Here is a 27,182-nt window from a genome sequence, read left to right as displayed (position 1 = left end):
TATAGAGTGAAACTAACTGGACTTTTCCAGCAAAGACACGTTTAGGTAACTAACTGCCTGAAAGAAGTGTTACATGATGTTTGTGTTCTCTGAGTATGATTAAGGGAATCATCTCTTCAGCAGTTTAAAAGACCAAGTAAGAGCCTGATAACGAAATAAGTAAGTAAGTAAGAAAGAAGTGAGGGATTTTCAAGTTTATACAGCCTTTACAAGAGGCCACACTTTAATGTAAAATTTCATGAAGACAGCATGGCAGGAAAAGAGGAAACCAAGAGTATCAGGGGGGAAGAAGCTTAAGTTAAAGACTACTTATTCAGGGATTAGCCTAGTGCAATTTCTTTTAAAGCAGCTAGACAGTTAAACAACAATCAGCTAAATTGATCCTTGTCTTTCTCATCCCTTTTATCAGAGGAATGTGCCCCAGGTAAAACACAAACAGCCTGGAGACCAAATTCTGTGATAAGATTTTCTCTGAAGAAAATTAATTCTTCTTGATCCTGAAAAATTAATTTCCCATTGCCACAGTTTTATCTGAGGGGAGCACTCTAGCCCCTCAGAGAAGTTTTAGGGTAACACCTAGGACCCTACTATTTGAGGCAGAACTTAACTTTCTATACTTAATGTAGTCAGAGTCATAAACAATGCTCTTCCTAGCACAAATTATAGAAGTGTTTTGACAAAACCACTGCTGGTACCCAAAAAAGTCAATAATAAGTTCAGATTTATTGAGTAATGTCAACAATATTGTAGCTGTTTTTACATTTCATTGTGTAAAGTAATGCTGATCTTCTGCCAATTCTCATTAAAACACACAAAGATCACCGTAAAGCAACATTGGCACATACACCTCGTAGTGTCTGCGTGACAGCCAGTGGGCTTAATTTACAGCAGGGAGTAGAACTGTTCCATCGTATCAGCCCAAAGACACAGTATGCATTCAAAGGGTCTCTGCAAATGCCAGCAAGCTGCCGACAGTGGAACACCTCTGTATGTGTCATTCACATACAGCTTTGGCCCTTGGGTGCAGGGAAAGGATATCAAGTACCCAAAACTGTCAGTGATCCACTTCAGGCTATCAATCAGGCTTACTGTCCAGTTAGACCCCCAAATCTATTTCTTTCCGTTTGGGAGACAAGATCTTTTTGGACAACCGATGCAATGCTAGGAGAGTTTAGCATGAACTAGAATGTACTGTATACCTTAAATAAGAATAAGGGTATTTTAAAAGTATTTGCAACTTAGTGATTAACCAAAAAATACTGGGCTCAATATTTATGATTAGCGGGACAAATTACTTAATGTTTGCACATTAATTTGACTAATGTCACTTGATAAAGTCTGATTAAGAACTGTAAAGCAGCACACTCTGCATGAATTTCAACATGAAATATTTCCATACAGCCAATTTATGTCCATTATTAAACAAGCTAATGCAAAAAAAACAAAACAAAACACTCCCTTTGGACAGAGAGGAGATTGCTAAACTTTCTTCCCCAAAGATCTGATTAAACCTACTTGTGAAGCTGTTCCAAACCTCCAAGTTAAGAGTTGCTACAGGCATCCTTCTCAGCTGCCAGTTCAGCTCTGTGCTTGGGAACATGACCCTCCATCACTAACGATGACCTATTGTCTCCTCACCACAAGCCAGTCAATCCCTAACTTTAACTGCCCCAAAGGAAAATGAACAGCATGTTACTTGTGAAGACACACAAGGTAACACAGCTGGTTACATCAGAAGAACGTTGTATCTGCTGAAAAGGCACCTGCAAGCCGAAAATCTTCCTTCGTCAGCACGCTGTACATGCGCTGGGGCAGCGGTTTGGAGTAAGTTGCTGGGCGGGGGACAGTTGTACGCAGAATTACCTCACGACCAGTGGGCGGTGGGAAATCCGAAACAGTCCCCGTGTTGAGTCTTCGCTCCTCTGATGAAACCGATCTCAATTCTTCATCAAGTGGAGGCACTGCAGAAACCTTAAATAAGAGCAGAGGTATAATTATAAGCTGTTTCTTAACATGAGGATTCAGAAAATACTTACGAGGAAGATTAGAAATGTAAACACATCAAAAGGCTTTATGTGTACACAGAGCAAGACGCTAATGGGATGTCAGGAAATAAACTGCACACAATCAAATGGAAGAACCTTTATGTGTGATGGTGAAGCTCAGCCCAAGCTCCTGATTTTCTGACAGTGAAGCGAAGGTTTTGACCAGACGAAACGCCCCCTTCTCAAGCAGGGCTCCTCCTCAGCTCTCTGTGCCTACACAAGGCCAAGCCAGCCTCCTTTTAAAAACAACCAGCACCACTACTGGGGTCTTGAGGAAAAAGTCACCTGCCTTTTCAAACTCAAAATACTACTTTGATATCTGCTTTTCAGGGCCAGAGAGAGGCTCACCAAAATGACACCGCAGAGCAAGCGAGACGCTGTGCAATCTCCATCAATGCTCATTGCCTCAGAGCTAGTCAGCAGCAACACTGAAGTCTGAATACTGGCAGTACAGCTGGCATGCTCCAATCAGCCCAATAAACATTGCCTAATTACATGTATATACACACACACACATCCCCCAATACCATAGAGGGTCCTATTTTAATTGTGCACAACTCAAGCTTATCAATGTCACTGAGGCAAGGCAGAACTCACCGGACAACCCTCGTGGCCCCTCTCAGCTGCCCCACTGCACCTCTGCTCCCACCCCTCTCCTGCCACGCTCCCCAGGAGCGGGGACCCAGCACCGCTCGAATCTGCAGCCTGTGCCACAGGAGAAGTCACCAGGGACAAGTGGCACTTGTTCCCATAAGAACAGTTCTAGGAAACCAATAGAGGATGTTCCCTGTGTTCCACTTCTTCACGCAGTTACCCCAGTTCTTCCCCAAACCTCTATCTCTGTCCAAAAAGTTCAGCAGAGTAGTTTCAGTAAATACTGGTATCTAGGATTGTAACATTCAGGTACTGTCCATGGCTACCTAACCGCCCAAAACATCTGGCTGTTCAATAAACACACAGTGACAACAACAGAGAAGAATATAAAGGCAAGGCCACACATTTCAGCATCAGAAAATGTTAATATACACTTGAAGAAATGTTTTTTGGTTGGTTTGGGTTTTTGTTTGGGGTTTTTGTTTTTTTTTTTTTTTTAAAAGATTTTTCTCTCTCTTCACTACCTGTTAGGCTCTAAAAATAAAGTCTGTGAATGAGGAAAAACCATTCTGGAAACACAAAATTGTTTTTATGCTTAATATCTGAACACAGTACAAACTAAACCAGGCTGCTGTACTATATCTACCAAAAGGTTCAACTCTATGCAGCTAGGGAAGATGAGCAGGAAACGAGGGACAAAGTTGGTTACCTCATCAGAAGATTCAGTCAGCTTGGAAAGGGATGAGAAAAGAACCAGTGATGAAAGATAGAAACAAAGGCAAGTCAGAGGTGACTTACAAGAGGTTAGAAGGAGATTGTAGGTTTAGAGACATCATGCACTCTACTTCCAAGAACATGCATTTGCTATCACAATTTTCCTGAGAAAACTTGAGAATATAACAACGCATTTTACACAACTTGGAGAGGAGTCCAGGTTTGAAAGGCAATGAACAAGGAAGTCATTCAACTTCTATTTACCAAACAGCTCTCTACTGAAATAACTCACGGTAGATTAAACATGAGGGGTTTTTTGTAGCAAGTTAGCTCCTGTCCCACTAAGAAGTCTTAATTAACAGTGACCCACTACTAGTGGGAAGTATCTGTTACCTAGCTTTAGTTACTGATGTTTCAACAGAAAAAAAACCAAACAAACTAGAAATACCCATACATCTTTATCGAACATTAACACTAGAAATGCTTACTCGGCTTTAAAAGCATAATGCCTCAAAAAGGCAAGTGCATACGCTTACAGGGCACAATCTTATGCTTTACAGGGAAGTCCGTAAGAAAGGCTGGTTGACATATTGAGATTTGCAACCAGATTTTCCCTAGAGACTAGAAGGATAAAATAAATGTTCTGATTTTCATTTCTCAGAATAACCGTGGTCTGTTTTCAGAATGGTCCTTTTTATGCTGAGTTGCAAAATACAGATTATTATAAAAGCATCCATACCTTAAAAGTCTTTAATACCCAATCACAACATTTTTACAGCAATGATTTCCAAATGGGATTTTAGGCTTTAAGATGTCTGCAATACTATGCTGCCTTGTTATTACCACTGCAGTTAAATTTTAGTTAGATAATTTGATGCTACAAACAGGTGTAATTCTAGCAGAAACTGAAGGCCGACTGCAGTCCAAGAAGTTTGGAAATCAATACTTTAAGGCTAATTACTACAAAGACCGCTTAAGAGAAAAAGGGAGCATTTATACCAATATAGGCTGGGGAAGGGTTTCCAGAAAACAGATGCAACACTGGCAATAAGTAAACTGAATGTAGAGTTGTACTGGAAAAAGAACTGAAATTCTTCCTAAGCATGCTAGTTTCCACAGAAGAAATCTCAAGTATTCCAAGTATAGCCTCAGTCTAAAAAGTTACTTCTAAAAATATTAAATATTATGACGTTTCTCTACATTCCTATGTGAAATAATCAACACACTTTAATGTTCTTGCTGTGATGTTGCATATATTGTGTAACTTCAATAAAGCAGAAATTTGTGCCATAAATAGCATTACCAATGTTACCATTTGAAGTAAATCAAACAGCAGTGACACCTCTATCTACCCAGATGGTTTTAATTGTTTCGCATCCCAGGTCACTTACTCTTCTCTCATCTTGCAAGGTTGTTATTGCCAAAATCATGTTGAACATCACAAAAAAAACCCTCAAGCACATTTATGACAATACATGCATATATGCAGACAAAATAAACTGGCATCATATGATAAGTTGTTGCTTTATACTCCATAAATTAGAAGTGGCTGCAAAGCAATCAAGAGCTCTCTCTTACCCTCTGAGCATTCACAAACAGCTTGTGAATAATGCTACCAGCAGGTCCTCTTCCCGCACCAATAACTGACACTTCCGGCTGCTCCAGGAGACAGTTTACGAATCTGGTGGTACAAATTATTGAAAAGGAAAAGGAATGTTTAATTCTCAGCTGTATCCAGTTTGCTAATCTAAAACCAGAGCTGTTTCCAGTGAGGAGGTCTCCACCTAGCATCACTTGCACAGAGCGAGAACTGGCAGACTCTCAAGAGTTCTCCATTCTAAAAGTTTAAAGGACCCTGACATTTCTCAGCATCCCACTCAAATGCAATCATCACCTTTTCATCCCTTTACTCCTTTCCCTCTACCCTAAAGACAAAAACCCCCTTAGCCTTCAGTTGTTCCCTCCTACCTTGTTGCTCTTTCTTTCATGCCAATACAAGCAGCTGTTCTTTCACAGATAGCGTAGCTCAAAACTAAGCTGAGCACAGCAGCCTCCCACGTAAGGTCAGGAAAGGCAGAATTACATAGCTGTTTGTGTTGCAACTCCAGCAGCAGGGCCAATTAACACCTAGGCTGCAATTCAGCTTCTGGAAGAACTACTTCTCTCAATTAACTATAAATGAAACCCAGGCTCCTAATGCAGATGTATAAATTTGACATGAAAAGCCTTCACGGTGTCAGCCACTCAGAAGTAGTAACAACATGACAATTTTTTTGAGCACAAAAATATTGCTTTGGTCAGACATCACTCCTCTGAATTCCCAACATGTACTACAAAAATACCATCTCTCCCTATCAGCACAGCAGGAAGAAGTTAACTTCTTAATTTTTTTTAATGTTACTTATTAGTCATCTTAAGCAATAGGTAAATAATCTGACAGCAGGCAGTGAAGCAATGAAACATGGCTTGTCCCTTTTCATTCATACGGTTCCTCAGTAATATGCTGCAAATTAGTAAGGAGACTAGAATAAGAAAATGTAACTTTGGGAGGGGTATTCCATTCCATATTAGTTATAGAAAGTACTAAATTCCTAGTCCTTTTAATTTTACCTCTATTGTAACAAAGTTCATCAAATATACCTTTTACATACACGAAAAAATAAATTACGAAAAAATAAATTAAATCTCCACAAATTCCATTAAAATAATCTGTATCACATGTTTTCAAAGAGATGGTTACTTAGACGAGCATTTAGGGTACTCACATACAACATCTCTAGGTAGCCTAGGGACAGGGATACCTAATGTTTATAGCTACTAAATACAATTCCTTACTATTTCTGTGTTATCACCACTTCCATCTGTCCTAAATTTTGAAACTACAAAAAAAAGGGCATCAGAGGAAAAACAAAACAACACCAGGGGCAGGGAGGGAAAGGGAAGAAAAAAAAAAAATATCACGTCACCTTTGTAGATCTTCTTTCTCCTCCTCATTTTCACATTTCTCTACCCCAAATTTTGCTTTCAGAGACCTGGCCCTGGCAATGATAGCTTCCACACTCATAATCTGAGCAATGATTTCCTGCAGGAGTTTAATAAAAGTGAAAGTCAAAAAGACGTTCTTTTAGCACTCCCATGAACAGTGTAAAAGTCTATTAGGTTTTCAGACCCAGCCACTACAAAAGCCTTACTTCCAACTTCTTGTCCTCTGGACTGGGGAATCGTAGAACTTTACTGGAATGGGATATTATCTGCTTAATAATCTTCTTAACTGAAGAGATATCTTCTAGTGCTTCTATTAGGAGGAAAAGAAACAAAGAAGTTGTAATTATTGCATTAGTGTTCACCCTAAAATATCTTAATAATTTATTAAACATTATTTACCTTCTTCCTTTACCTTGAGTACAGCTGCATGGATGATGCAAGGCAACAGATGCCTTGCAAGGTCAGCTGGTTTCTGAACTGCAAGGTAATGAAGCACCTATAACATTAGAAAATTTAATTTATTAGTGATCAAACCTACTTCCCAAAGATAAGGCTAACTACAAAAGATGAGGACCTACACTGAAGAATTCACAAGCAGGGAGCACCACTGTAAGACAGGACTCAATAGGTAGTTTTACACGAATCCTCAGTGATTGCTTAAAGTCCCAACAGGTTAGAATGAAACTAAAAATAATTATCTTTTAGGAACACTTTAGTTTCCTAACACACACACACAGATAAAAATGTTTTATTTACTAGCAATTCAAAGAAGTACCTAAGTAATATAGCTTGTGAAGTTACATTCCACACAATAATTATTTTAGATACTTCAAACACACTGTTGTACGGCAGCAGGAATTTCTGATTAACCCTAAGCCATGTACAAAACAGTTTAATAACTCCAAGAATATAGTGCAACAACGCATTTTAAATCTTGCAGAAGAAAGAAGAAAGGACTGCTATAAGCATTACAGATCAGACTATCACTAGCCACAGAGCTTTTTACCTTCTCTGCTTCTCTAGTGTCATCAAAGAGTCTCTTCTGCCTTCGGGCTGGGACTGGTTTTGCTGTCTCCCAGGCCTCTACCCACATGTTGCTCGGAATCTTCATTCGGGCACTCAGCTCGCCCTTAATTACTATATTCCCCTTTTCATCAACCACTTCCTCTTCAATGTAATCCCGAGGGGAGTACCACCTCACAAAATCCTCCAGACAACAGCCAGGATTAGCTGCCTGGAATGAAAAGGAGATAAAATTTGTGCCCGAAAAATCCTATAAAAACACATTAACCTGAGTGGGAAGGCAATACGGTTTAGTGGGTAGAGCACAGGCTAGGAGCTAAAACTCAGGGAATTCTGTTCACATCATCAGACTGTACACTAGGAAAGAGACCTGGGAGGGTGAGGGAATCAAGCATAAGCCAAGACAATGGCAAGGGGTAAAACCCACACCATCAACAAAAACAAAGAAATTCTCTTCTTATGGCCCCAAAACAGTACATTCATCAGTTATTTCAGGCAAGCTCAAAATCATGCTGTTAAGTCAAGCTCCTATCTGGTACCTGATACAAGCAATAAATATGAATTTTCACTAGTTTATGTATAAGCTTATACCTTTAAAAGCTTAGATGAAAAACAGCCCAAGCCTAAAAGAATCACTGGGCTGCACAAATATGCTTTCAGCACTGACTTTCCATCTTTTAACACTCCAGTAATAAAATTCACCTTTTCTTCTTCCTTTAAAAAGGAACTTAAAAAACCTGAAAAACTCCCCCAAACAAAAACAACTTCATTTTTCATAGATGCAATCTCAACACAAATAAGTACATCCATAGGTCTAGAACATAAAAGGAAACCCAGTTTTCTATTCTATGTACCTATCAGGAGGGCACTTGCAATTCAAATTATGGTTCTATATTCTTACTCTGAGGTGTTAGATCACTTGCATCACTACATCTATCTAATATGACATGAGTCTCTGCTAATAAACTGATATTGATAAGTTATAAATACTTACTCTACAGTACATCTGTACCCTTTTACTACAAAGTAACATTGCAATAATTTAAAAAAAATTAAAATGTATGGCTATATCATGACAGAATCTCCAGTCTTGTTAGTTTTGAGATCCTTTGATGACAGCAGTGTATGTGGTCTTAGCTCCCTCTGCAGAGCTCAGAAAAGAAGTAGAACAAATTACCCAAAACCCCAGCTAGTCCAGTCCCAATTTGATTAACAGCTGTATAAAACTTCTAAATAGTGATAATTTATCCTTTGCACTAAAGAACAAAACATCTTCAACTACACATAAAAATTATGTCTACCTCTCCAAAGTCCGTACACAGAATTGTAAACATGTTAGTAGATTGTGGGTTGGTTTTTTTTTCTTTACACCTCCTTTACATTTTATCCATTTGGAGTCTGATTAAAGGTGCATTTTACAAAGCTAGACACAGTGGAAAGTACAGGTAAGAGAGACACTAAATGAAAGCTACAAGGTGGTGGGAGGCAGAGACATGTAGTTTTGATTCAGGGCTTTGATGCTTAGTTTTTTTCTGACATCATTTTTTATGGGCCTGCCCATGCTTTAATTCCAAATTTATCAACTGTATGTTTTGGGAGTTTTTTCCCCTCCCAAAGACATTGTGCAGAACGTTACAGCACAATAGACTGGATAGTCATAAATTTTGAAATGTTCTAAGAGTTTTATCAATAGGTTTTTATTTTCAACTTTAAACTATTTTGAAACTGTTTTGCGAAGGAAAAACACCTTTAAAACCTTCAAAATTGTTCAACACGAGCAAGAGGGATAGTTTAATTAAGAAGAAAGCAATCTCACAGAATTTCTCGAGTAGTACTACCTTAAAAGACTCCATATCTGAGAGCAAGCAGGCACTCTGCATGCGTGCCCGAAGATGAGCGCCTTCTGCTGATGTCCCTAGTTTTGCCAGTACCTCAGACTGTTCCTCCAGCAAATCTTCAGTCATGGGTGCTGGTTCCTGCAACATGGAAAAAGACAAGTTTCCAAATCAGCTCCCCTAGACTTAGCCCTTATTAAGAAGGAGAAGTGGAAAGCTCCCTGTCACCAAAAGTTCATTCTGCTGTATTTGTACTCAGAGGAAATAATCATAACTTTCTATTGCTTAAACCGCTTAGCCTAAAGCTGCACGTCTGAAGAAGACACTAACAAAAAGAAACTAAAAGGAAAACAACCTGAGAATGAAGTAACAATATAAGGACATATTAAAATGCCAAAATCCAGATAAAGTCCGGGAAGTGTTTGATAATATTTTGTTGAGATAGATGAAAATCCACCTCAAGCAATGTAGAACTGCCATTGATACTATCAGCACATAATTAATTGACAACATTTTGCCTGACTACTCTCTGCTCATACCTTTTACCCATGCAAAGCAACATTCATTAAAAATAATTTCTCTCAAGTGAATGAAAAACACTGTATTCTTCACGCACAGCTGATTTCAAACTACTTCCTTTGACACCACTGCTTCCTATTTCATCCCTAGTCACTCTGCAAGAATGTCTGTGTCAGGTAACATTTCTAGTAGTTTGATGATAAACCTGCTTTAGATAATGGTACCAAAACCTGATGACTATGGCCTTTTGGATATGAGTTGTGAAATATTTAAAAAAAAGAAAAAAAAGCAGCAGCAAAACTGATCCAGTACTCTGGTCAGTCAGCTAGAAATCTTCACAGTGGAAGGACCACGGCAGTTTCCACTTTACAGGAAAGAAAGTAAGGAGGGGATGGAAGATGCCTCAAGAGCTGGAAATAAAAAGAACCCCAAATTTAAGGTAGGCAAGAAAGCTTAATTCTTGTTTAAAAAAAATTTGTTTTGAGTGAAATTTGGTAAGGACACCCATTCTCAAATAAAACAAAGAGCATGTGAGATTTCAGTTTAACAGCCTCATCAAGTTTTAAAAATGGAAAACAAGGTCTTAGGCCAAAAACACTTACCAATTTTAACTACAGATAAGGCTATAACCTGCAAATTGTACCCAATTTCACAGTCCTAGGCATAAGCCATATTGCATGAGAGTTGTACTGCATCTGGCTCAGCTCCTGCTACCCAACCTGTGTTATTGGAATGTAGAGAGGCTCTCCTGGATGCAGCAGTGTCAGCTTTCCATGTGGATGCAGACGACCTTCTGGTTTTAAGTTTACAGACTCTTTGTTGCCTTCTTTTGCTCCTCCTTTCTTTCCATTTTCCTGCCCATTTCCTTTAAGATCTTCTGTGTCACTTAGACATTCAAAAAATTCCTCTTCACTGTCACTCCACGATTCCCAAGACTTGCCAACTTCTTTTTCCTTATCAGGGTTATCTCCAGAGTGGTCTGCTCCTTTGCCAGTATCACCAGAAGTACCACCAGGTGAACGATCAGGCATGCTCCCCCTTTTCCCCTCATCTCTTGCTTTCTTTCTTTCTATGCAACAATTTAACATCTAACAAGTCAAAGGGGAAAAAAAGTATGTTTAGCAACTACTTCTTAGGGAAACAATGTCACAGAAAAACTTGGAGAGTCACCAAAAATCTCTTATAATTCTAAAAGATTATAATTCCATTGCACTTGTTGCTATAACAAAGATTTTCCCGAGAAATGAAGTCTAGACCCAATAATACAAGCATAACTAAATCTACAAAAACAATATATTTAGCTAATTAATTGCTTTAATTCTGACAGTTTCCTTAGGAGAAAAATCATTCTTAAATTTGGGATATTTACCTGAAGTTTCTGATGCAGTAAACAGCATCTCAGATCTGGAGGGCCATTAGCTAATCTAACAAAAGGTAGAAGTGTAACCATTATCAATTATAAAGTTGAATCTTTCACACACATGTGGTCTTAAATCATACGAAATCCAAAAGAGGGGCAAATATCCACATTGAACCCACCCCCACCATTTCAACTATGCAGCTCATCTATGGTCTTGTTAGACAAGCTAGTGACAGAGCAAGCCCCAGAAGTCAAACTACATTTATTTCCTAAAGGTAATTTCTGAAGCTCAGAGATCATTCACACTAGTACAAAACAGACACACCCTGTATTTCCTGGTCAGTTTTCCATTTAGATGTTAAAAGGGTAGCTGTTTTCAAACAAAACTTAAGCACCTTTGACTTTACTTTTAAAACTGCAATGATACAGTACAGTAACCTCTATATATTCCAAGCTCCCTTTTGTTTGTTAGTGTAGCCATTTGAAAGTAAAAAACTAGTCAATAAACGGCCAGTCCATCCCACTTGAAAAAAAAAAAAAAAAAAAAAAAGAAAAATTTTTACTCTACACTGATGTCTCATCTTGACAGAGCCCTTCGTTTGGTCTGCAACAAGCTCTGCTGCAGCAGACATAACCTGGAAGGGTTGGAACACTTGAGACAGCATTAACTACCTGAAAAGGCTATTATACCAGCAGGAACTTGGAATAGCTCCCTTAGAAAACTGGCAAAACTACACCACAAAGCAAACATGTTTCTCCCTATATCAGCTCCTTCATTTTTACCTAACAATAAACTGCAAGCAAAGTAATTGCATAAGCTTTTTTTCACCCCCCACCCTGACTCACACAGTGGAGTGCTATTTAACTTGAGCTTCCTCCAGGCATCTTGTTTTCAAAGGGGGGCACAGATGCTTTTCCCTACTCCCTATCCTTTCTTGATTTAAGGAAGTAGGGTCATAAAAATAGAGGATAATATTTCCAATTTAAAGAAACAACCAGTATGTTTCAAAGTCATAGTGAACTCACTCTGTTCCTGAAACAAAGAATATTTTCTATGACAAAGCAACAAAAACAAACAAACAAACAAAATCTTACCCTGGAATAAGGTAATTGTTCTCCCATCTGTAGCGCATTTCTAACACAAATTCTTGCCAAAGATGTGCCACTCCTTTTACTCCTCCATGGTAGAAGTTTATCATACAAAGACATAAAGCTAGTTTGTATGTCAGACTATCAGAAGGAGCAGATTTAAACTGACTGAAGAGAGTCTACATAAGAAATAAAAGAAAGCAGGACATATAGGAACAATGGCATTTTTTTCAAAACCATATGATCTCCTTCCTGTTTGACAATACAAGTGGCTAAATAACATTTTTAAGTATAACCTACAAAAAATTAAAGTATCTGAAAGAAAGAAAAAAAAATTAGAAGGAAAAACAACAGCAACAACAAAAAACACACCAACCCAAAACAAAACAAAAAACCCCCACTATTTCTACCTGGAGATTCCACAAAAGTAACTTCATCTTTACAAAAATGATCTATTACAAGACATAGGGCAGCCACAGTAAAGTCTGTATGAACACGCACTCAAAATTGCTTTCTCTCTCATGAGTGTCAATCAGTAAAACTTACATAATCTTCATTCTCTGGAGGAGGATTGTTTCCTGCTGAAGTGCTCGTTCTGCTTTCAAATCCATCTGCAAGTTTGTCAGCAGCATCAGGAAATAAGAACTTCAAGAAAGGGAAGAAAAAAAAAAAAAAATCCAAACTTGCATCAGTATGGTTTTTCCTGCTCTTCCCACTTTCTCCCTAAAGCTACTGCGGGTTACATACCAACAATCCCCAGAATTAAAACTGTTAGCAGAGTTCAGAGTTCATTTTCAGTTTACTTATATTGTAGAGACTTGTAACAACTGGGGCTGTCTCAAAAAGCTGATAAATGCAACTCAAATAAAAGAACTGACATCAGAGACCTTTATTTATAATTCTGCCATAAACAATAAACCCAATGCATCAGTGGAAGCATGAAATACATGTTTTATAAGCACTTAACATGCATAGACAGCTCACCAGAAGAATAGTGTTCAGAACTTCATTGTTTAAAGGCGATTCATCTACACCTCTGTGTTTGCGAATTTTTTTCTTTGCACTGTGAACCATATTCGTGACTGATAATTTATGGATTGGGACTGGTGCTGGCTCTGTGAGCTTCGACAAAGCATGGGTAATATCAGCAACCTCTATAAAAATAAAATAAAAATAATTAAAACAAAACCAAAAAGCCCACAAGACTGTCTCTTAAAAAAAAGTTCACCTGTCATATTCAGTCAAGTGCATCTTGTATTGACTTTTAACACCGTTAACCAAAGCTACACCCCTGTGCTGTCAGGTTCCACACATTATATTCACTGTTCTTAGCCTCAAAGATAAAGCAGCAGCACCAGGTCACAAAGGAGTCAAAGACTGCCATTAATTTATTTTACTGAATGAAGTCTAGACTGGGTTGGCTGTAGACAGTGCCTGCCACCTACTGTAGTAATACTGCATACTTGCAGACAATTACAGGCAGAGTATCAGCAAAACCCCTGCTGACAAGCTAGTATTTAAACTTTGTTTATACATGAAACCAGCAAATACATTTTAGATGCAACAAAGACTGTTCAAGCATATGCTAGAGCTTTAGATAAGCCTTAAATAAATCCGGTATTAATCACTATACACATGACCTTACATGGTGTAAGCACAATTCTGTTTTAGAGTCCTCACTCAGGTAAACTCCTCAAATCAAAAGATTTTTTCCAGAGTTGTTGCTGGTAAACTTTAGAACCTCTCTTACAATTAAATGAATTAACATTGTTAAAAAGAGGGCAGACAAATTTAAGTGAGTAATTACCAGCAGCCTGAAAAACCATTTCAAGAAAATTAGAGATAAGGAGGGCTAACGAGACTGTATGTCAAGCACTAAGAGTAATACATACCCTACTCAGTCCAACACCTTTTTAAGCTAACCAGCGAGCTCTTTCAAAACTAAGACCAAGTATAACCAAAGAAAATACATTGATACGGGCCACACTTGGAAGGAAGAAAAGGTGACAAGAGGCAGGAAAGAAAGGAATGTTCACCTTATACAGCAAGAAAAGCAAAAGAAAGGGACAGGGACATCAAAAATGTCAGTATCTCTACTGTTGGGATGAAGTCTGACCTGTTGGTCAGGTAATTTTGGTTTGTTATTTTTATTTGGTGGTTTCGGGGTTTGGGTTTTTTTTTCTGGAAGATGACAGCAAAGCCTTTCAAACAGATTAAACACTCTTTAAACTCGCTGTTAAAAACATGCATCACAGTACTTCAAAAAGCAGGAAAAAAAAAGTGGGAAAAATACAAAAATAGATAAAAAGATGCACACAAATATGTTTGATGTTTGCTCAAAACCAGCTCTTGTACTCACTATTCGAATTTTAAACTCTTGTTTTCCAGTGAAAGAAAAAAAAAAACCAACCCAACAACTATAACAGACGCAATTGTCCTCCGAGCCTTTGGGAGCTAAGCTTGCCTAGAATTCATGAGAAATCATACCACGTAGCACTGACCAGAAAATTTCTAGGAGTATTACAGAAAATGCCTAACAATTAAAATCAAATAACACAAATCATCAAGATTTTAGTTTTACCTTTTCCTTCCTCTTCAAATGCAGACCTTCCAAGTATCTCATCGGTTGACTCCTTCCTACGGCAAAGCTTGAAGAATTCAGTAAGAAAGTCACCTATAAGAGAAACAAAGTTTCTGAACAACTACTCAATTGAAATCTCACTGAACAGTAAACTAACCCTCAAAGTGATTCCTAAGGGATGGTAAATTTTATATTTCATCTAAAAGAACATGATAATTTGTTCTGAAGCACAAATATTTAAACCACACAACTAAAGCTTAGGAAAGTGCACATCTAGACAGCTATCAGCTATGTCTCCAGAGCACAGTTCTGCATGCAGTTTAATTCACTTCTTCACCCAAAGCAAGATGAAACTTCTGCAGCACGTTAATTTTTTTTTTTTTAGTTTTGAAGCCCTTTTCCCTACAAGCTAAAAGGTGAGGACAGACAATAGTACAGCTCTCCAAGCATACCAATCCTGCCTGTCAGAGAGATTGATTCAACTAAGGAAATGAGTATATGCAGAAAGCACTTCATAAAATTCAAAGATTCTAGGAAACCTAAGTTTTCACAGAACACACACAGCAAATGCTTATTCTCTGGAACCTGGTGAAGAACAGCAATGACGTTCACGGTACACAAATGCAGAATAACCTACGAGAGAAACTTATGTTTTTGCAAAGCTTGTGTTGTTGAAAAAGAAACCCAAGATACTGTCCACTCAAAAAAGTAAGGGGAGCGAGGAAACAGAAGTCATCAGGTGACCAACAATTCAATCCTAACTTTGCAACTTAATAGCTTAAAAGCCATAAGAGAAGATAGGAATTCTGATGTCTTACCCAATAAACACTGAGGGTTATCTGCTTTTCTGACTCTCACGGACCACTGGGGTGCTTGAATAGGATCCAGGTCACTTAAAAAAAAAAAAAAAAACAAAAAAAACCCCAAAAAACAAGCATCATGCTATCACCATAAGTATGCAAGAAATGAGTATCAAATTCTCAATAATGGAATGTCATAGCCAGTTAGGCCATGGAAGCCATAATATACACCACATTCCACAGGAGAACATGACAAACACTTTAAAATGCAAGCAAGAGTCCCTGTTCTCATCTACATACATAACATGAATAAGAAAAACACGAGAACAATTCAGTTACAACACAACTGAATTGTCTTCTTTTAAAGTGTATTAACGTTGAAAATGCATTTCTGCATTAATTAAAACAATAAACCACTTTTTTTTTTTTCTTCTTTCTTAAGTATCAGTATACACTGTTCTTCCTCTTTAGGAGGCTTAGTAGAAAACCCAGATCATAGGTTTTGGGAGAGGAATGTCACTCAGTTAATTCTTTTTGCTTTCCACGTTCCATTATAATCTTTCCCAAGAAATACATAATACACACGACTTAAGTCTAGCACAAGAATATGCCCAACAATAGAGTTGTGTGTTCTTTTGAGATTACAATACAGTAATATTTTCTCACACAGAAATGCATTTCAAAAGAAGGTGTTTTCATAAATGAGATGTTCTATCAACTGACCTTAGCATTTCTCAAAATGGGTTCTCTTTCACACACAAAGCCACGTGCAATATTTTAGATGTCACTAAAATGCAGTAGTTAACAAATACAGTACACTTCTAGATATTTGCAACTCAGACAAAATACTTACGAATAAACATCATTGTCGACAATTATACCTTCTGTTAGGTGAGGCCACGTAGTAGCTAAATGAAGCTCACTGAAACAAAACAAGATTTAAATCTTTCAGTGCTAGTAGAAAGCGTTCTCTCCATCATAGTTAAAATCTTGAAAGGTATTTGTGACAGTTCATATTTAAGTCCCTCCATGTATTTTGCAGCTACATCCAGAAATGTGCATGTTCTCCAATGAGTTTTCTCGCTGCATACATTCTATCAGCTATTCTACAGCATGTCACCCAGTATTGCGCTAAACTTTACTACTAGTACGTGGCATACAGGACTCGCCCATGACTTATCTCTACAAAAGGACAGATTGTGCATTGTATTCTACCCATCCAGGTACAGACGAAAGAACACCTTTCATGAATTGCCTACAGCATTAAACGATGTCTAATACATTAAAATGGTTCCTAGATTTGCTAAGTGGTGACGGGGTGTTCAGAAGTGGACACAGAGAGACTGTAATAACTCAGTTTACAGCCCCTCTCAATTTAAGTCTTCTACAAATGTCAAAATAAAAGATGAGAGCGAGTCCAACCCTTGAATGAAGGCACACCATTTTTAAAGTTTTTCTCCAATTAAGGTATATTTCAACGTAATAGTTTCAGAGATTAATGGAGTACTCTAGAAGTTTATGGTGAATGATTTAGGAGCTAGAACTCTGAATTATCATTAGATAATTTTGCAAATGGTCTTACTTGCTATTAGACCATTACTTTTCACAGATGTTTCTTATGTACTTGAATAATTAAATATCTGTTAGGGACATACTAAGTGATAGGCAGGCAAAGCTAAGACTTGAAATAACATACCTTTAAGTCCTCCATTAAGGAAGTTATAAAACACAGTTTTCTGAACTCTTATCTTACCTAATAGGATCTTCACAGGCACCAAATGGTAACTTCCCAAACTCAAGGCCTCCAACTTCTCCCCCAACTAGAGCATCTATATCTGAAGACAGATCAATACATTTTCCACACAGAATTTATGGAATATTTTAAGAAGCATATCATGTTAATTTCACAGTAAAAAGACTGTAGCATGTAGGATGACCAGAGAATAGCTGAGCAGCTAAGGAGACAGAGCTATGAAAGTGCAATCCTAGCATACAAAGTAATTGTTTCCAGCAGAAATGCAACAGAACATTCAAAACCACATAAAATTGTCGTAATCCATATTGAGGGAAGGTTATTCCCTTCATACAGGCAAAGATTATAGCTATAAAGGCAGCCTTGAAGACTCTATGTTGACACAAGAACAAATAGACACTAATTTGCCATAAAAATACTTGGGCAGGAAATCAGTTCCAAGCAGAACAGGAATACTCCAGAAGAGCAACTCTACAGAGTGAAAAACCAACTACTTTTTAAAAGGTTGACAATTTTATGAAAAGAGTGATGTCTCCTACAGTTAAAGATTTAACCCAGTGATCTGGGAGATTCCTTGTAATCCCAGGTACTTAAAGATGCCTCCCAGCATCCTCAGCCACTTCCCATGTTATATCCTTCAAATATATAAATCAGAAATAGCCTTCACGGAACAAAAATTTAAATTGGTAGTAATGTGTTGTGATGCCATTACAATAATGCTATTCTATTACAGTATCTGATCCTTAATTTTAAATGCATCTGGCAAACTGTTTACGTAGAAAACAAGTGAGGTATTAGAAAAGATAAAGGTATTTGGATAACTTAATTACATAATTTCTTCTTCAGAGAAGATAAAAGACATTTAAATTCTTTGGGTTTATTTGAGAAGAGCTAATTGAGTGAGGGTAATGAAGTACGGGTTTAGTTCTCCACAATGAACAGAAAACCACAACTGCATGTAGCTACAGCAGTAAAAATGATGTTGTCCATTTCCACCTTCTGCAATACACTATGGCACTAGCTCCCTTAACCAGAATCCTCTAAAAGAGTAGAATTTATTCAAACTGCTCTGTCCTAGTTTCAGCTGGGATAGAGTTAATTTTCTTTCTAGTAGCTGGTATACTGTTATGTTTTGGATTCAGTATGAGAAGAATGTTGATAACACACTGATGTTTTTAGTTGTTGCCAAGCAGTGTTTAGACTAAGTAAAGGATTTTTCAGCTTCTCATGCCCAGCCAGCAAGAAGGCTGGAGGGGCACAAGAAGTTGGGAGGGGACACAGCCAGGACAGCTGACCCAAACTGGCCAAAGGGCTATTCCATACCATGTGACATCATGCCTAGCATATAAACTGGGGGGAGTTGGCCTGGGCGGCGGATTGCTGCTCAGGAACTAACTGGGCATCAGTAGGCAAGTGGTGAGCAATTGCATTGTGCGTCACTTGTTTTGTATATTCCAATTCTTTTATTATTATTATTGTTGTTGTTGTTGTTACTCTCATTATTATTTTCTTCCTTTCTGTTCCATTAAACTGTTCTTATCTCAACCCACGAATTTTACTTTTTTTTTTTCCCTGATTCTCTCCCCCATCCCACTGGATGAGGGGGAATTGAGTGGTGCTTAGTTGCTAGTTGCAGGGATCCTGACTTAGTGAATAACTATAGCAAGGCAGAGAGAGAGACTACAGAAAACAGACTTCTGTGTCTGCAGAAATAATAAAAAATAAAATCTGTAGAACTAGCTTCCCAAGTTCTTTAGGTAAACTTGGTTTACCTACAAAGAGAAACTATCACTTAAAACAGCACCGATTTTCTCTGACCCTAAAGAGCAGGATTCTCTTTTAAACATACTATCAACATTCCTTAGGTACAAAGCACAGAGGATCAACTTCACCACAGACTTCTTCAACACATACCTCTGATTAGTGTATGTATTTTTTTTATATTTTTTTTTTAAAGCAAAGGAAAGCCAAACAATTAGGTAACCAGACCAAGGTCCCACAGGTTCTGTCTCTTTAAGTGTGCCCTAAATACTTTAACCTTGTTACATAAAACTACTACCAAGTCAAGAATAGAGCTTGGACATTTTCACTGCTCCACTACCTTGTGCCTGAAATACCACATTGCTAATGAAGGAACTAACATCTACCTTTTTCCTACAGATTTGTTTACCTTTGAGCCAGGAGGAGTTTGTAATTTATTTTCTGATGCTACCTATATAGAAATAAGTCTGTTAAAAACAAATCCTTGATACCCAAGGAAGAAAGTGTTACTACCAAACAAACATATGAGAGTTCATTGTGAGAGTACCAAGTGAGCAAACTCACTGTTTTTCCTAAATAGCACCACTATGGCATAAACTTATCAAGTCTGGTGTATGTACTTTAGATTCAAGACTACACATTACTTTACCCTTTTTTTCCCCCCTCATACAAGGCTACTATAATAAAAGGCTTGACCAGAAATTCTTCCTGCATTAAAAAATAAAATAAAATAAAATAAAAAAATCAACTGCTTGGTTTATTTAGCAACATGTAAACAAAACCAACAAAATCCAAACTTTTAACTCAAGTGAGGTCCTTTTCCCATTGTTAATACACTTAACCAGTGAAGTATTAACATCAGTTACTTTATGGAGATAATTGACAAATACTCCTGTGAAGTAGTAGCACCTACTAGAACCTGAATCCAAACATTTCCCTAAGGAATTCAGGGCAGAAATCTTTACAGATCCACAGCCAGTCAACCCTTTTCTCTCCAAATAGATACTACCATTTTAGAAGTATCACTATATCTCTAAACGCTAATAAGAAAGCATTTTGCTAGACACAGCCCTAACCAAAACACCCATCACAACCGTAAGCCACAGCTTTCAGCTTGCTCGCCTGTCATGGGGAGTGGGATGGTAGTTAGTTGTAACTGAAGCCTTCCCTAGTAATGCAGAAAATGTTTTAATTCTTCTGGCAAGATACACAAACATTTTCTGTAGCATTGACTGTTTATCTTAAAGCAAGTTATTCTCAGGACACAAATCTCCTACCTGGTGGCTGCTGCGGCCAGAAATACTGCTGCCAGTCTTGAAGCACATACGTAAGCCGAATAGCCATACTAACCGGAAGCAGTGGTGTTAAAGGGCATCCCTTGAAAATATTAGAGAAAAAAATTCAATGTAAAGACTTTGTTGGCATCAGCAGTGTAAGCCTCATCCTTACAAAAAAAAAAAAAACAAACAACCTCTACAAGACAGAAGTGAATCTACAAGCACGAGGTAATAAAATAATTATTCTTAATATCAGTTATATACATTCAGATGCACTTACAATCTTGGATTTGAAGATGTCCAGTAATCCTGATAAATGAGTATACTGATTTGGCACTTTGCGAAGATGAACCATTTCGAAGTCAGTTCGAACTCCTGGACCCTGACATTCTCCAACATACATTCGTCGCCATTTATGATGTATTTGCACAAATAGTGGTACCTGACTATAAAACATGAATATTTCAGATTATTTAAAATGTCATGTTGTCTTGCAGTCTTTAAGACTAACTAAATATTTTAACATAATTTCATATTCTTTAGAATATATTTTCTCCTAGTGGAACACAGTTTAAAACACTTAATACGAATCAAAGAAAAATACTGTTACCTTCACCATTAAATGGAATGCCTAACAAATTGTCATGTCATAAGCATAGCCCTATCCAAGTTACCTAATTTTCAGTCTAAATACTTTTTGAGAAAGATTAGAAAGTTACTGTTACCACACATGGGGAAGAAATCCTCTTCCAAAAGTTATATTTTGTATACCAGTTATTCCAACAACTTCTAGTAGTTTTTAAAAGCTTTTAAGGTTTTTAAACAATAATGAATACAAACAACACATTGAATCAATCTTTTTTAAGTTTCCATGGGAAATTTTTTTTTAAATCTTCTGTAACAGTATTGTGGTGCAAATACAACAAATTCTTAATGTATTTTGCTAAAAATTTAATACTTTTTCCTCACAACAGCAGCATGCTAGAGTTTTACATGGACATGTAAAAAGGTTTATGCTTTCACCTACCAGCCAGTGTTCCCCAATGTAATGGAAACAGAACTCAGCAAAAGGTTACATTTGGATTCACTAAGAACTGCGTCATTATTTGCAGCCGGAGCAATAACCACAAACTCACGTAAGCCATACCTTAAGAGACAGAGAAAAAAGAACCCATTTCTGTTTTTTAGCAAGCCAGCTGAAACACAGAATTTTTAGAAATACTGTAACCCAAATAACCTAATTGTCACCAACAGACTGGGGTATCTGTTTTGATGCGAGTACCTCTTTCAGAGAGGTCAAGAACTGAGTGGGCATGGAGTGCTGCAGATTCTCAAATCACAAACTACCAGAGTTTAACAGAATTCAAACACTGTACTCAAAACAACATGAGAGCTTCCAGCTTGATCAGTCCTGAGTTTTTTACTTTACATTAATAACAACTGTAACTATACATAAAAACAATCTCTCTAGAACAATGCTATAATGTGCTAAAAATGTGCATCACTAAGAATATGGTTGTTGTTGTTTCTTAAGGTGCTGCAGCTTTCCTTTTTAAGAATGCATCTAAATATTACAAATATAAAAGCTTGGTTAGTCTATGAAATTCAGAAAAAAAACATTGGGGGGGGTAGGGGGAAGTAAAGATAGGCCCACTATGGTGGGCTTTTTTTCCATTCCTTTCCTGTGTCCAGTACAAAGAATCATTTTACTTAAGCTTTCACTCTTGATGGAAAAAAAATATACACATGATTGTGCCAGCACTGAAGATTTTTCAACTGCTATGCTTATTTGTATTAAAGATGAGAGACAGTATACGTACCATCTTACCAGACAGTGAGCTCTAGGAGGAAAGTCATTGTTCATGCACAGCAAGTCCTGCATAGGCAGAGGAAGGGCATCTGTGAAAAAAATTGATACATAGGAGCATCAGCATCCATTCAGCTGACTTAAAATTTACTTATATTAGCAATCTGATGAATGCAAAGCCTACTAAAAGCAGAAATGTCAGATCACACCCATCAGATCCCAGAAAATTTCACACAGAAGCAAATCAACACACTATGAATTCCACATTCTGAAATTGTCTTTTGTCATATCCTTACAGATATACATGTCCTAAGAGAACTACGTGCTACCTTCTACCGGTTCTTCTTTCCCATCTTTGTCACTGGGTTCTTGTACAAGAAAATGATGGGTAATTGAGAATTTGAAGTCTGCAAATGAAATTTCATCTGATTTCTCTTCCCACACTCCTGTGGTGTATACACCCTGCATAAAAAAAAAGATACTATTTGATCACATAAATTTAGGTTAACATTCGTAAGCGTTAAAAAGTATACTGCCGACACGATCTATTTATTCATCTTTTTCTACTGCTAAATATTTATTCTTAAATAGGTAAGCACGGTTTAATTTCAAAAAAACAATTATCAAAGCCCTTCATTATAAAGGTAGCTGAATGTTAAAATCCATGCTGCCAATAACCATGTTCATTTCAAGAACCAGACATCCCCCTGAGAAGTCTTCAGAATTATATGGCAATAAAGAGGCAGATATATCCTCTCATATACAACTACGTGTCTTAGGCATATGCACCCTCAACTTTGCCCAAAGACAGAAGTTTCCCACCTGGGATTTTATCTATATCTATACCATTCTACACAACTACTACTTTAACATTTACTTCAAATATGCTTTTGCTGATAAATGATTTTGTTTCTATAATTTGCAAAACTCCTGTATGTAAGGATAATTAATTTTTAAACAAAAATACAGCATAGGAAAGTTTCTAGGAAAAAATCAACATCACTGTACAGAACTGTATGCTGCTACTAAAAAAAACAAGCAACTTGGACAACCCTTTGATCCGTAAAGGGTGTGTTCTCACTAGAAATGAAGAGGAGAGGTCCGGTCTAGAAAAGAAGACATGTAAGAATACAGTGACAGCTAAGGTTGAAAACTAGTTAATTAGATAACATAAGTTTTTGTTCTGAATACTGTGTACCCTGACTAAAATTAAGAGTCATAAAATTCCTCTGAAAACACAGCAGCCACTTAATCCAGACCAGCTGAATTTATTTGCACTAGTACGCAAAAGAGCTCAGCACTTTCTTCTGCATTTTACAGGACTCAGAAAGCGCTACAAAGGCTCTAATTAGACTTTGAAAAAAATCTCTCCGATCTATGAAATATAGTGAGTCACAAGTAGTACTACACAATCCTCAATCATAAGTATGTCAGGTGTGACAAAGGCACAAGGCAGGGCAAAAAGAAACTCCTTAAGAATTTAGAACACCTTCAACCACATTTCCAGATTCAAAACTGGGAATAAAAAAATCACTCGGCCCTATACAAAGATCCAACTTTATCAGGGAAGTAGCCTGTCTGGCAGACAGCCCACCAATAAATCTTCAGGAACTGTTTGTCAAATTGCCACTTTTACAAGCAAAATTCCCTAATACAAATCATTATCTGCCACACCTAAGAAAACAGCAATACGCGTAACATACATGTGTATTCCTAGGTAGTAATTCAAATTCTAAAAGAAAATTCAGAAGCAGTAACTGACCTTTTCCAGAGGTTTGCCTGAAGAAATCCCAATAAGTTTCCAGTCATTCAACACTTCTTCTATTTTTGAAATAAATCTATTAGGGAGGGGAAAAGGCATTAATATTTGCTGAACACTAAGCCTGTACTATAATTTAGCTCCCTAAAAGCCAGCAATATGTTTTTCCTTATAAAACAAACAAACAAACAAAAAAACCCCAAGTATCGCAATAAAAATGGAAAAACTGCTTCCTTATACAAATAAAATGGTCCTCCTATGTTTACATTTCAGATGATGGTTACTTGCAGCAACTGCTAGGAGCATTGTTCACAGATAAATAAGCATTTGACACAAAATTATAAACTAATTTCAGATTTAAAACACAGCGCTTGGAATCTCTGTCTTCTTCTGTCATAGACATGGTCACTGGAAAAAGCATTTTAAAAAACAATACATTAAGAACGCATTGTCCTACTAACTTTTAGAGGCTTCAGCTAGGAGAAGACTATTTTCATAATCAGGCAGCTACTTAAAAAACACAGAAGCCTTCCAGATGCTGATTCTAATCCCTTGCAAATAGATATTAAGCCAGACCTTTCACTAAGTTCAGAAAGAGCTTGACTGGATCCTCTTAACCAACTCATCAGCTGCGGCCTGAGCCCCCGCCGCGGACACACGCCGGAACGGCCGGGACGAGGCTCCGGGTCGTCACCGGCTCCCGGCCAACCCGGCCCCCCGGCTCCCCTCGGCAGGAGCGGGCCGGGGCAAACACGGCAGAGCCCCCGGCCACGGTCCGCGGTGAGGGGAGCGGGACCGGCGGCAGCACCTACCTCTCCCACTCGGAGGCGGTGGTGAAGTCCGTGATCTCAAACACCTCCGACTCGGGCTGCGGGGGGAGAGAGCGGGAGAAGCAGTGAGCGGGGAGACCGCCTCGGCGGAGAGCGCAGGGGAGGAGAGGGGGGAACACTCACTTCGCTGTCCGCCGCCATCTTGCGCTGCTGCCGGGACACCCCCCCGCGCTCCGCCGCCGGGCGCAGAGGCTCACGGGAAAGCGGCGGAGGGCGGTACGAGCCGTCCCTCCCCGGGGCCACTGGTCGCCTCCTCACGGACCGTCCCGGCCGGTCTCCCTCCCAGCCCGGCTGCCCTCCGCGGCAGCGGAGCCACCCCGTCCCCCGGGCGCCCTTCCCCTCAGGCCCGCCGCGGGAGGGGACGCCCCGGCGGGGTCCTCCCGCGCTCGCGGCTGCCTGAAGCGCCTCACGGGCGCTGCTGAGGAGACTCCCGCTGGGCCGGTTACCTCACGGCGGTGCCAGGCTGAGGCGTGGGTTGCTCCCAGAGGCTCTCCGGCTCCGTCAGCCCGAGAGGGTAAACGAAGTGCCTTGCCGGCTGGTCGCCGTGCGCCGGGGTACCGGGGCGTGACTGGTGTCGCGGCTTGTCACCATGAGGCCGGTTGTGCCGGGTACCGGCAGACATGAGAGTAATACTCCCCTTTTCAGTCAGCCGGGAGCTGAGGTGTCCCCCAGGCCCGGCGTTCCCGGTCCAGCCTAGAACAAAGCGGGCTGCGCCTCCCCTCTCTAGCCTGTGCAACCGTGTCCCGGGCGACGGCGTCCAAGTCCTTCTGGCATCCAGCAAACCAGTTCCCTTCAAAACTCTTTCAACTCAGCCTGAGCCCGGCTATACCTCTTTTATCTTTTCTTCCCTCTCTTTTAGCCTTTCCCCCCCCCTTAGCACAGTCTGCTACTTACAAAAAAAAAAAAAAAGTATCATTGAAGTCTGCTGTTTAAGGCTGCCAGCAAGGAGATAAAAAACTGTTCATGAGTAACGGGGAGTGTGTAGGTGAGGAGACTGAATGCAAAGTTAAAATGATGTAGAAATAGATAAGGTACTGAAAGCATAAATGGAGGTAAACAGAAGAAAGAAACACGCTTTGCGTTGGGTGCTGGGAGAACTGTCTTGTGATTAGAGCTTGAAATGCTACCGTTTAGTTCAACTGTGTATGTTTTCACAGGTCACTACTGCTCTTTGAATTAAACTTCTCCAAGCAGAATGCCCTCGGGGGGGTTGGAGTTGCCTCGGCAACGTGGTGTAAACTCAACAGCCTCGTGTAGCAGGAGCTGCCTGGAGGATTTGCCTGCGGGAGAGCCTGCCTCAGTAATAAGTACTACGTGCTCCGCAGTCAGAAAAACATGCCGAAAATAAAATCAAAGTATATGTAATTACTGTTTGAATTCCTTGCTGTCCAGCAAAGGAAGACAGCAGCGAGCTAAAAATGCTCTTTAACTTCTTTTTGGGTTGCTGAGCCTCTTTCACACTTCGCTGCTGAAGCACCAGGTAAGATGTTGTTTATGCCTTTCTATAGAACCTTTTCAGTTATTATTTTGAAGGGGGTTTTGTGTATCCAAAAAAAAATAAATTGGGAGAAGTTCACCATCTAATATGACTCTTAACAGACTACATAATGGGATAAACATTTTAATGGATTATCTGGTGTTTAGCATAAGAATGAGAAATCAAGAATGCTGACTTCTATAGCTACTTTTGCACAGTTCATTGGATGACCTTGGTCATCAGCTATAGGTCATTCAAAGGTAGCTATTGGTCATTCAATTTTCCTCTATCTGTTTCCTCTTCTGTAAACTAAGAATGACAGTATTGTCTGATGTCTGGCTGTTACATAGTTATAAATTAAAGCACATTCTTCAGTAAAAAGTGTTATATAAAATTGTTATAAAAATTAATTTCATGTACGATAAATGTATGAGTCTCTTGGGAAGGCTACTATGTGCTTCCAAGTAATTATATTTTTTGCTGATAGAATCAGTAACAAAAACCTAATTCTTTTCCTGACTAGCAGTATTGAGTGACAAAATGCTACCGAGTCCAACAGAAGCCACATAGGCACTTCATTTCCACTGACCTCTGTAGTGACTTTGAAATGGAACAATTCCTTAGGGACAGACAGCTACGTTGATTGTTACTTTCCATCTGTTGCATACATCTTACCATTGGTAGTACTTTGACATTAGGTGGTTTTTCCCTGTACATGAGTAGTACTACTGAGAGCCCTGAGCTCAGCTGCAAAGGAAAAAAATAGGTATTTATGAATAAATTAAGAAAAAACATTGCCAGGGTTAAATAAAGAAAAAACTTTTCCAGAGTAGTACCCAAGATTGCTGTTAGGAATAACTTGTAATAAAATTTATAATGAATGTTGAAAATGTTATGTACTACTAGGTGTGGAAGATGTATAAACCAGAGTATTTATTCAGCTGGGTGATGAAAAGACAAGCAATGGAGTAAA

At 38.7% G+C, this 27,182-nt stretch overlaps 1 protein-coding gene across 6 annotated transcripts; it reads right to left on the bottom strand.

The window, feature by feature from the left end:
- Positions 1–1,439: 1,439 nt before the first annotated feature.
- On the bottom strand, positions 1,440–24,908 carry RAB3GAP1 (RAB3 GTPase activating protein subunit 1 (catalytic)). 6 transcript variants are annotated; one of them, XM_010575147.1, is made up of 25 exons: positions 24,856–24,908; positions 24,715–24,770; positions 23,906–23,981; positions 22,473–22,605; positions 22,157–22,235; positions 21,364–21,483; positions 20,617–20,782; positions 20,337–20,436; positions 17,299–17,380; positions 16,399–16,467; positions 15,564–15,637; positions 14,746–14,838; positions 13,149–13,318; positions 12,711–12,809; positions 12,171–12,343; positions 11,085–11,139; positions 10,435–10,803; positions 9,200–9,337; positions 7,345–7,572; positions 6,738–6,834; positions 6,545–6,648; positions 6,320–6,435; positions 4,932–5,034; positions 1,764–1,971; positions 1,440–1,665 (listed from the first exon to the last, which is right to left on the bottom strand). In XM_010575147.1, the coding sequence occupies exons 1-25, from the start codon at positions 24,871–24,873 to the stop codon at positions 1,649–1,651; spliced, it is 2,943 nt and encodes a 980-aa protein (XP_010573449.1). In that variant the 5' UTR covers positions 24,874–24,908; the 3' UTR covers positions 1,440–1,648. The 6 variants fall into 6 exon arrangements, with proteins under 6 accessions (XP_010573449.1, XP_010573447.1, XP_010573448.1 ...); XM_010575145.1 differs by having other exon boundaries at positions 1,440–1,971; XM_010575146.1 differs by having other exon boundaries at positions 1,440–1,971; positions 17,299–17,374.
- Positions 24,909–27,182: the final 2,274 nt, after the last annotated feature.

The sequence above is a fragment of the Haliaeetus leucocephalus genome, unplaced genomic scaffold, assembly GCF_000737465.1.
Source record: "Haliaeetus leucocephalus isolate CR32 unplaced genomic scaffold, Haliaeetus_leucocephalus-4.0 Scaffold451, whole genome shotgun sequence".
Taxonomy (NCBI): domain Eukaryota; kingdom Metazoa; phylum Chordata; class Aves; order Accipitriformes; family Accipitridae; genus Haliaeetus; species Haliaeetus leucocephalus.
Note: the sequence above shows the minus strand (reverse complement) of the source record. Positions and strands in the feature narration are given on the sequence as shown.

What these genes read in the sequence shown, in the direction of transcription:
- RAB3GAP1 (XM_010575145.1), bottom strand. An exon ending in CTCCAGAGAATGAAGATTAT is followed by an intron (nt 12,344 to 12,710) that starts GTAAGTTTTACT and finishes TTTCTTATGTAG; the next exon opens with ACTCTCTTCAGTCAGTTTAA. An exon ending in AACAATTACCTTATTCCAGG is followed by an intron (nt 11,140 to 12,170) that starts GTAAGATTTTGT and finishes ACCTTTTGTTAG; the next exon opens with ATTAGCTAATGGCCCTCCAG.